General features: G+C 44.7%; 1 protein-coding gene across 1 annotated transcript; it reads left to right on the forward strand.

Annotated features, from left to right (window-relative positions):
• Window positions 1-628: 628 nt before the first annotated feature.
• On the forward strand, window positions 629-1,702 carry CXCR1 (C-X-C motif chemokine receptor 1; the record flags this gene model as incomplete). Its single annotated transcript, XM_080689326.1, has 1 exon — window positions 629-1,702. One exon carries the CDS (start codon window positions 629-631, stop codon window positions 1,700-1,702), a length of 1,074 nt encoding a protein of 357 aa, XP_080545452.1.
• Window positions 1,703-11,537: the final 9,835 nt, after the last annotated feature.

Here is an 11,537-nt window from a genome sequence, read left to right on the forward strand (position 1 = left end):
CTGAAAATAATACTCCATTATTCAGAAATAATAGGCAAGAGAGTCAATAATTTTATAGTAGTCAGTCTTTTTTTTTCTTCAGTACTGGGGATGGAACCCAGGGGCATTCTACCTCTGAGCTACACCCCCTGCCCTACTTTTTATTTTTTATTTTGAAACAAGGTCTCACTAAGTTGCAGAAGACCTCACTAAGTAACTGAGGCTGTGCGATACTCCTGTCTCTGTCTCCCAAATGCTGGGATTACAAGCGTGCGCCACCACTCCCGGCAGTAGTCAGTCTTTATACTAAGTTTTGAAAAGGCAATCCTAGATTTTTATGTACATAAGTAGTTTGTTATTTTAGTGTTCGAGTTGCCATTATATATGGGTATATCTGTATGTATAAATATCCATATATATCTCAATACGCGTAATATATAACATTCTCCTCAATATACAAATAATAAGATTAAATATATTCACTCATTTAAAAAAATGAAGCTCAAGTTGGAGATGGGGACGATCTAAGGTGGCCCAAACCACAGAGAAGCAAAATATATCCCAGGAACTGTTCTCACATCCTTGCTAAGGTAACTCGAATCTGAGTTACTAAATCATATTTTTTCTAACCTCTCAACTAGATCAAATCATGGTTGCAGTTGATGAAAGCATCTGGAATACATCTGATTTCTGGTTGTTTTATGACAACTTTCCAAACTTCACTGGCCTGCCACCTTCAGATGGATCCTCCAGCCCCTGTGAGGTTGACGCTGAGATGCTCAACAGGTACGCTGTGGTCGTCATCTATGTCCTGGTGTTCCTCCTGAGCCTGCTGGGAAACTCCCTGGTGATACTGGTCATCTTATGTAGCCGCGTCAACAGCTCTGTCACCGACGTCTACCTGCTGAACTTGGCCGTGGCCGATGTGCTCTTTGCCCTGACCTTGCCCATCTGGGCAGCCTCCAAGGAGAAGGGCTGGACTTTCGGCACACCCCTGTGCAAGGTGGTCTCGCTCCTGAAGGAGGTCAACTTCTACAGCGGCATCCTGCTGCTGGCCTGCATCAGCGTGGACCGCTACCTGGCCATCGTCCACGCCACTCGCACACTGACCCAAAAGCGCCACTTGGTCAAGTTCATATGTCTGGGCATCTGGGGACTATCTTTGGTTCTGTCCCTTCCCTTCTTCCTCTTCCGCGAGGCCTACACTCCAAACAACTCCAGTCCGGTCTGCTATGAGGTCCTGGGTAAGGACACGGCAAAATGGCGGCTGGTGCTGCGGATCCTGCCCCAGACCTTCGGCTTCGTCCTGCCGCTGCTCGTCATGCTGATCTGCTACGGCTTCACCCTGCACACGCTGTTCAAGGCCCACATGGGGCAGAAGCACCGGGCCATGCGCGTCATCTTCGCGGTCGTGCTTGTCTTCCTGCTCTGCTGGCTGCCTTACAACCTGGTCCTGGTCGCGGACACCCTCATGAGGACCCACGTGATCCAGGAGACCTGTGAGCGCCGCAGTGACATCGACCGGGCCCTGGACGCCACCGAGATCCTGGGCTTCCTCCACAGCTGCCTCAACCCCGTCATCTACGCGTTCATCGGACAAAATTTTCGGAATGGATTCCTGAAGATCTTGGCTACCCGTGGCCTGATCAGCAAGGAGTTCCTGGCCCGCCATCGTGTTCCTTCTTATACTTCTTCCTCCATCACTATTCCATCAAATCTCTGAAAAGCACCAATGAAAGACAATGTCACCCTCATAAAGGAAGACTAGCCATCAACCCACGGTCCTCTGGGCTAGCCTGGCCCCAGGCAGATGCTGTCTGGGTTTGGAAGGGAGGCGATGGCCTGTGGGGAAGGGGCACCTGTGTCTTCGAGCCTATGCCAACCTTCTGAGGAAGTGCTGAGAGACCTCTGAGGACTGGTTTCACAATCCATAAAAAGGAACAGCACCATTTCTGTCGATCTGGTGAATTCTTGCTTCTTTGACCCACTAACTAGATAATCAGTACCATCGCATCCACAACCTAAATCCCACACTAGAGCAAAGAAGCGGGGCCAAAACTGTCTGCTCGCACGGGCTCACTCTTTTGTCGATCCTCTCTGGAACAGCACCCCAACTTCTGAGAATGTCCCAGCAAGCTCGGTAGCTCTGTGTCTTCTGCTCTGAGCCCCATCTCCTGTATGTTATAATGTCTGCTGGGGACATGGAGGCAGGCACTGATGAAACATCAAACCACCAGGGGGCTTTAGGAGATTGCTGGAAAGCATTCCCCCTGTGTATAGTGGGTGAACAAAGGGTGTTTGGGAAGCCAGATCTAAGACAAGAGAATTCCGTTTACCCCATGACCAGCATCATAGACAAGAGGACTATGTGTAGGTGTGCGCTGAGCTATGGATGAGACAAGATCAGGTGCTTGGGCCCTTGTCTTCTTGGAACTTCCAACTTGACATGGAGGACCAATAACCTCACAGACCAGCGCGTAGTTGACAATCAGCTGAACAGTCAGTTATTTCTAATAAAATTTCTGTCTGGGTTTGTCCATGTGGAACTGCATTGGTCGTGACATAGAATTAAAAAGTGAGTGTGGCATTGCTGGTTGTTTCTGCAGTAAAATGGGGGCAGCACTCCCCAAAGAATATCTCTTATTTATTTATTTATTTATTTATTTATTTATTTATTTATTTATTTATTTTGTGGTACTGGGGATTGAATCCAGGTGCATTCTACTTCTGTGTTATACCCCTAGCCCAATCTTTGTTTGTTTTTTTTTTTTTTGGTGGTACTGGGGTTCCTGGAAGCCCTTCTACCTCTGGGCTACGCTCCCAGACATATTTTATATTTTTGAAACAGGGTCTCTTACGCCAGCGCCGCTGGCTTCGAACCTACGCGATTCTCCTGTCTCCGCCTCCCAAGCACGGGGATTACAAGCGTGCGCCACCACGCCCGGCTATTCTTTGTTTTGAAACAGGGTCTCACTAAGTTGCAGAGGGCCTCACTAAGTATTTGAGGCTGGCTTTGAACCTGCGATCTTCCTGTCTCAGCCTCCCAAGTACTGGGATTACAAGTGTGTGCCACTACGCCCGGCTCCCAGAGAACATCTCTAGGGTTTGATGAGTAGTATTCCTGGACTTTCACCCCGCTAGAACAGTCTCTTGAAACATAGAAACTCGCCTTTGCTTTCACTGTCTAGGCTGAGGAGGACCCTTTTGCTCATGAATGAAAGGAAATTTTCCTGCAGCCTCTGCTTCGCTTCTACTTCAGCATCGTCTCCTGGGTGGACCTTGTCTGGCTCATAGCTCTCCCCTCCTGCAGACACTTGCATGGACTTGCAGCTAGTCCTTTGCCTTCTTCTGTGAAGTAGGAACCCATTTTTTTTTGTTCACTCTACATCCCTGGTGTCAGACACATTGCCTCAAGCTCATTGAAATTTCTGGAAAGCCAAAAGTGGTAGCCCATGCCTATAATCCTAGTGTTTGGGAAATTAAGACAGGAGGATTACAGGTTCAAGGCCAGCCTCGGCAATTTAGCAAAGCCCCAGCAACTGAATGAGACTCTATTTCAAAATAAAAATAAAACAGGGCTGGGGATGTGGCTCAGAGGTAGAACGTCCTTGGGTTCAATCTCCAGTACCACAAAAAACTAAACACCCACACAAAAAAACTCCTTGGTAGATATCTACTGAATGAATCAGTGTGAGCTCAGCTCAAACTCATCTGCATTGCACACCATCTACTCAGAGCACTGTCCCCTGCCCTTCACTCTCCTGCCCTCCTCATCAAGCTTGCCTTTGGGGGTCATCTTCTTTCTTTTCTTACCTGTGTAAAAATGTGGCAAGAGAGTACTGAGGACAAGAGAGCTCCTTTGATCACTGGTGATAGAAACAATTCCTACCAGCTTAAGCAAAATTGAGAAGATGCTGGAAGGTGTGGGTTGGGGCATTTCTGATCAAGGTTAAGGCTGGGATTAGGGATTGAGACTGGAATCAAGAGATGAGGTGGGGGATGCAAGGATGGGGCAGTGGCTTAGGGTGAGGTGGAAGGTCAGAGAAGGATGGATGTCTGGACTAGGGAGAGATCTAGAAACAGGGAGAGTCTGGAGGAAGGGTGAGTGTGACTCAGGGATCCAGTGAGGTCTTGGAGGTGGGGAGTGTCAGCTATGGCTGGGACAGGTTGGAGGGAGGCTCAGAGGTAGGATAGGAGCGGAGGTAGGATAGGAGAGGCTCAGGAAGGTGTCAGAGGTAAAATGATGTTAGGATGGGTGAGTGGCTACCAGGCTGGAGCAGAAAAGACCTCACTGGTATGGGCACCGTCTTCTCCAGAGAATCATCGAAGATGCTCTTCCAAGTTGGTCATGGTGGCACACACCTATAATCTTGGTACTTGAGCATCTGAGACAGGAGGACTGCACATTGAAGACCGGCCTCAGCAACTTAGCAAGACTCTCAGTAACCTAGTGAGACGCTGTTTCAAAACAACAACAAAACATTTTAAAAAGGGCTACCATAAAGCCGGGCATGGTGGTGCACACTTGTAATCCCAGTACTTGGGAGACTGAGATAGGAAGATCAAATCAAAGGTTTGTGGCCAGCCTCAGCTATTTAGTGAGGCCCTCCACAACTTAGTGAGACCTTGTTTAAAAAAAAATGTCTGGGGGTGTAGTTAGGAGGTAGAATGTCCTTGGCTTCAACCCTCAGTTTCGCCAACCTCCCCACCCTGCACAAACAAAACAAAACAAAAAAACCAGGCTGAGATATAGCTTGGAGGTAGAATGGCTTTGGGTTCAATTTCCAGTACTTAAAAAAAAGTGCCAAATACTGGGATTACATGTGTGCACCACCACACCTGGCTAGCAATCTGCATTTTTTTTTTTTTTTCCTGTGGTACTGGGATGGATCCCAGGGGCATTCTACCTCTGAACTACATCTCCAGCCCTATTTTATGGTTCTGGGGATGCAAACCAGGGTATATGCAAGCTATACCCTCTAGCCCTATTTTATATTATTTATTTTGAAACAGGGTCTCGTTGAGTTGCAAAGGGCCTCACTAAGTGAGGCTGTCCTTGAACCGCAATCCTCCTGTCTCAGCCTCCCAAATGCTGGGATTACAAGCGTGCGCCACCACTCCTGGCTTATTTTTGTTTTGAAACAGGGTCTCCCTAAATTGATGAGAGTCTTACCACTTGCTGCATCAGTAATCCTGCAGTCTCACCCTCCCAAGTACTGAGATTACAAGTTAGAAAATAGACGGATACTTGAACTGAGTTAGTACCAGAAGGAGAGATACAGAGAAAAAGAAATCGCTACAAAAGAAATTTCTACAAAAAATATAATGCGAAAGAAATCTGTACAAAAGTATACTCAGAAAGATAAGATTATTGCATTCTTGAGGCAAGAATGAGGTGCTATACAAGATAATATTGAAGAACACAAAAAGGTGTATTGAAAATTTAAAATATGGTAGCAGGTGTGGGGAGTGCAGTTCAGTGGTAGAGTACTTGCCTAGCATGCTCAAGGCCCTGGGTTTAATCTCTACCATATATATCTAGTATATCATATAACTTTTTGCTATAATATATATTAAGTATATACATATAATATATATATTTAAAATTCCAGGGAAAATTTTGGGAGATACAGTATGGATCACTTCTTGGAAAGTGAAAAGATGAAGATATTTAAAAATAGTCAAAAAGACTGGGCGTGATGGCACTCGCTTGAAATCCCAGTACTTGGAAGGCTGAGACAGGAGGATCGCAGGTTTGCAGACAGCCTCAGCTACTTAGTGAGGCTCTCAGCAACTTAGTGAGACCCTATGTCAAAATAAAGAATAAAAAATAAGGCTGGGGGTATCACTCGGAGATAGAATGCCCCTAGATTCCATCCCCAGTGCTGCAAAAAAAAAAAAAAAAAAAAAATAGGGGTAGCTTGGGGAGGTCGAATGCCCTGTGTTCCATCCTCAGGACCACACAATAAATAAATAAATAAATAAATAAATAAATAAATAAATAAATAAATAAAATTTCTCAACAAGCTAGGAAAAGAACTTTTTCATCTTTAAAGAAAGTCTATATGAAAAGTTCTAAGCCGGGTGTGGTGGCGCATGCTTGTAATCCCCGTGCTTGGGAGGCTGAGACAGGAGGATCGCACGGGTTCGAAGCCAGCCTCAGCTGCTTAGTGAGGCTCTCAGCAACTTAGTGAGACCCTGTTTCAAAAAAAAAAAAAAAATATATATATATATGGTCTGGGAGTATAGCCCGGAGGTAGAGAGCCTCTTGGTTCCACCCCCAGTACCACCAAGAGTTCTATAGCCAGTATCATATTTGATAAAGATTGCTCTATGACCAGGGACAGGGCAAGATGTACCGGGCAGCTCACTTGGGTGACGTGTCAGGACTGGCAGGTGTTGCTCCATCACTACTGGGGGCCCAGCCAGCTCGCTCCTGGTGCCTGACTCGCTGCAGGGATCTGGTAGCAGCTGCCTGCTGTAGACCCCTTCGTGTTGCCATCCGGGCCTCAGGGTGCAAGGCCAGGTCTAGCGTCCTTCTGAGTTCCTGTGGCTTCAGCTCCGGCTCCCTGATTAGTATAAACACCTTTACATTCCCTCTTCATTCTTGTCCTGTAGAGATTTCTCTTTCTTTCTCTCTTTTGCTCTCACCTATATCTATTTAAAAATTTTTAAAAATGTATGTCAGGGCCGGGCATGGTGGCGCATGCTTGTAATCCCAGCATTTGGGAGGCAGAGACTGGAGGATTGCAGTTCTCGGACAGCCTCAGCTACTTAGTGAGGCCCTTTGCAACTCAGTGAGACCCTGTTTCAAAATAAAGAATAAAAAAAAATAGGGCTGGGTGTATCACTTGGAGGTAGAATGCCCCTGAGTTCCATCCCCAGTCCTGAAAAAAAAAAAAAAAAAAAGAAAGAAAGAAAAGAGAACGTTTTCTTTCTTATTCTTCTTTCTGAGGCTGAGGCCAGAGGATTGCAGATTTAAGGACAGTCTCAGCAAATATCAAGACTCTCAGCAACCTAGTAAGACCCTGCTTCAAAAGAACAACAACAACAAAAATCTAGTATGGAAACACACACCTTAGTACTTGGGAGACTGAGACAGGCAGATCACAGGTTCAAAACCATCAAAGCCAGCATTGGCAACTTAGTGAGGCCCTCAGCAAATTTGTGAGACCCTGTTCCCAAATAAAAAAAATAAAATAGGAATGACGGTGTAGCTTAAAGGTAGAATGCCCCTGGGTTCCATCTTCAGGACCCCCAAGACAAATATAAAAATAAAAAAAGATTAGGAGTATAGTTTGGAGGTAGAATGCCCTGGGCTTCAATTCCCAGTATTACACACACACACACACACACACACACACACACACACACACCCAAAAAAAAAAAAGAGAAAAATCACCTCTTTCTTTATGCAGGCTCACAGCAAGGGGCAGGGAGAAGTAAGATGTAGAAGGTATGGGCGGAGGGCTCTGAAGAAATCCAGTCACTTCCGACATGGGAAGGAATCATGTTGCTCAATGGAAACCTGGTAGAAAGTCCCTGGCTTCCAATCTTAGTACCACAAAAAAAGAAAAAAAAATCACCTTTCTTTTACTCAGGCCCTCATAGAAGAAGTAAGATGTGGAAGGCTTGGGTGGGGAGGGACTCTGAAGAAATCCAGTCACTTCCGACCTGGGAGGGAATGGTGTTGCTCAATGGAAACCCAACCAGCCACATCCGCCCTCTCCCTGGGTCTGTAAACAACACAGCTGCCTTCCTGAAAGAGCTGGCTCTGCTCCAGCATTGAAGGTGGCGAGGGTACGGGGGACACTAAGCAAGCTTGGGCCTAAGCGCCATGCAGTGTGGGGCTCCCCACTTTGCCAGCATTCGCAAGCACCCCTCTCAGCCGGGATCCTGCCCATACCCAGCATATTCTGCCTCCAGTGCACGAAAACACACGTTAATAAACAAGGACCAGATCGCAGGGCGTGGTGGGGCACGTTTGTAATCCCCGCGCTTGGGAGGCGGAGACAGGAGGATCGCGCTGGTTCGGACCCAGCCTCGCTGGCTTAAGAGACCCTGTTTCCAAATAAAAATATAAAAATAGGTCTGGGAGTATAGCCCAGACGTAGAAGGGCTTCCAGTAACCCCAGTACAATAATAATAATAATAATAATAATAATAATAATAATAATAATAATAATAATAATAAAAAACAAGGACCAAATAAGCAGGGAACTGACGATGAAGCGGGTCTTCTCGCACCCACCTTTGTGCAGTCATGTGCTGTAGAAATGAGCCTGAGGGGGGAGAAGGAAGCCTGTGAAGGCTGGGCACGAGAGGAGTTCACGAAACTCCCTGCAGGGTGGCTGGAGCGAAAGAGCCACTTGGGGGTCCTAGGACGTTACCAATGGGACCCCAGGATTTGAAAACATACTTCTGTTTAAATAAAAGGGAAAGAAAAGGAAGGCTCAGTGGCTGCCATTTGAATATTCACTCGAGTTTTCTTTTTTCTTTTTTTTAATTTATTTTTTTTAATTTTATTTTATTGGTGCACTGTATTCATACATCATAGTGGGATACAAACTTTTGTAGACATACATGCACACATCGCCCAGTCAGCCCCCACCCGATCCCCACCCCATTCTCTCCCCATCCCTCCCTCCCATGCTTGGCTTAGTGGTTGACATCTAGTATTATAGCAATTTATCCAAAATTAAAAATGATAATCTCACATAACAGTTTCATTTGTCTGATACCAAGCTTTTGATGATTTAAAGATAACATTTCAATATTTCTTTTTGCTTTCTTTCTTACCAGAGAATATTTTTTTCTTTTTTTTAGGTGAAACTATCATATATTTATTTTTCAGAAAAAAATCTATCCTGATATGGAATATGGACTCTAGATACCCAAAACAATCTCGAAGCAAAAACAAAGCTAGAAGATGTATATTTTCTGATTTCAAACCATATAAAGCTACAATAATTGAAACAGTGTAGTACTGTTCTAAAGGCAGATATATAGACCATTGGAGTTAAATACAAGCCTAGAGCTAACTTCTTCCCTATATTGTCAAGTTATTTTTGACAAGGTTTCCATGAACATTTGGTGGTGGAAATAATAATCTTTTAACTAAATATTGTTGAAAAATAATAATTACATGGAAAAGAATAAAATTGGACCCTTACCTAATCCCACATACAAGTATTAACTCAAACTAGATAAAAGACCTAAATATAAATCTTAAGACTATAAACTTTTAGGAGAAAATCTGGGTCATAAAACCTCACAACATTGAAATTGGCAGTGATTTCTTGGATATGATTTCAATGGCACAGGCAACAGAAGAATATACAAACTCCCTAAAAAATAAAAGAAAATATTGTATATCCAAAGACAATGTAAACAGAGTTAAAAGTTACTAATAGAATTGGATAAAATATTTCCAAATGCTATATCTGAAGGTATATTAATATTCCAACTAGAAATCCTAAAAATTAACAACAATAAAGGCAAACAATACCATTTAGAGATAGGTAAAAGACTAACATAAATAATGAATCTCCACAGATAACCAATCTTAGTTGTCTGTTGGATGGAAACTCTTGTTTCTCTGGTTCTGGTGAGTGTTACCTATTTCTTCTTTGTAGTTAATCTCTTTGAGTATTTTCTCTAGCGCTGGTTTTGAAGACATAAATTCCTTCAGTTTCTGTTTGTCATGGAAGCTTCTTATTTCTCCATCTAATTTGATAGAAAGTTTTGCTGGATAGGAAATTTTTGGCTGGAAGTTGTTTTCTTTCAGAGTTTGGAATATGTTACTCCAAGCCCTTCTGGCTCTCATGACTTGGTTTGGGAAGTCTGGAGTGATTCTAATTGGTTTGCCTCTGAATGTCACTTGGCCCTTTGTTTTTGTTGCCTTTAAGATTCTCTGCTTGGCTTCCACATTGGTCATTTTGACAATCATATGGCGTGGGGATCCTCTTCTCGGATCCTGTCTAAAGGGAGTTCTATAAGTTTCCTGGATCTGTGTATCAACCTCTTGCTCTATATTTGGAAAATTTTCTGCTATTACTTCCTTGAAGAGATTGTTGATCCCTTTGGTATCACTTTCTTTTCCCTCCTCTATTCCAATTATTCTTAGGTTAGCTCTCTTAAGATGGGCCCATATTTCTTCAATGTCAGATTCCTGCTGTTGGATATCTTTTTCTAGATTAGAAACTATGCATTCATTTTTGGATTGCTCATCTTCTAAGAGCAAGATTCTGTTCTCCATGTGGTCTAATCGGTTGTTTGTGCTTTGAATTGAGGCCTTACTTCATTAATTGCATCCTTTATCTCTTTTTGGCTCTCTCTGAGTTCTTTTCGAAGCACCTCTATTATTTCTACAGTTATTTTCCTGATTTGATCTTCTAGAAATCTCTGATTTTCTGTTTTATCGGGTTCTGATGTTGTGGGGTTGTGCACATTCATTACTTCAGTGTTATTCCTCTTTCCCATGATTTCGGAGGTTTGTGCCTTCTCTGGGTTCTTCCCTTGGGTCACTATGGCTTCACTTAAGGTGCTCTGGATCTCGAGTCTGTATTATCTCAGACCCTACTACTCCTTTACTGGGTTGTATCACAGAGTCTCCGACCCAGGGAGTCGATAGAGGCTGCTTTAAACTATGGGGGGTGCCAGGTTGCACGCTCTCCTATGGTGTGATATCTCTGCCACCACCACTCCCTCACTGGGTCAAGTCCCAGGAGGCACAATACTGGGATTTCTCCTCTGTGGCCCGCAATTTGACTCACTGTTCTTGAGTACGTAGATGTAGCTGTACTGGACTCGGTGAATTCACTGCTGCTGCCGCCGCCGGTGGCAATATGGCGCCTCTGCCACGCCCTCGGCCATGAGGCTGGCGTATTTTTTCTTCTCTGGTTTTGATTTCCACTCTGAATCCCTGCAGCGTGTGCTGAGCTCAGCCACTGGGAGCTTTAAATGCTGTCTGCGCTGAAAGATCCCGCCTGGCTGTTCCGCATTGGCTCACCTCGGCTTGCTGTAGCCGTCCGCTGAGTCGCCGCTGCCGCCGGCAGTATGGCGCTGCTGCCGCGTCCTCGGGCGCGTGTGTCTCCTCTGTGGCCCTGAGCTCTGTTCTCAGTCCGCTTTCTCTCTGGAGCCTGGTGGTTTTTTTGTTTTTCTGGTGATGGTGTTTTCTGGCTATGAAAGGCGCTCTTTTTGTGGTAATGGAGATTGGTTGTTAGCGGGACTCTTAAGCCCCGCTTTTCTCGGTCGCCATCTTCCCGGAAGTCTTCACTTGAGTTTTCTGAACTTCAGTTCCCTCTTCCATGAAATGAGGTCTGATTAGGTAAGCTTCCTTCCAGTTCTAAGAAGATGAGATGTCCTAAATCTGAGCGACTGCTAAGGTATCTAAATACTGCTATCCCATCACATGAACTTGATAGGAAACATCGATCTTTGCTCAGACTGTGATTAGCAGTGACTAGGGCTCCAGAGACGCCATTCTTGGTATCAGATTTCTAAGCAGAGAGAATTGAGAGAAGTCTCCCTTTTGTCCTTTCTTCCCCAAATCCCTC

The sequence above is a fragment of the Muscardinus avellanarius genome, assembly GCF_963383645.1.
Source record: "Muscardinus avellanarius genome assembly, chromosome: 2".
NCBI classification, from domain to species: domain Eukaryota; kingdom Metazoa; phylum Chordata; class Mammalia; order Rodentia; family Gliridae; genus Muscardinus; species Muscardinus avellanarius.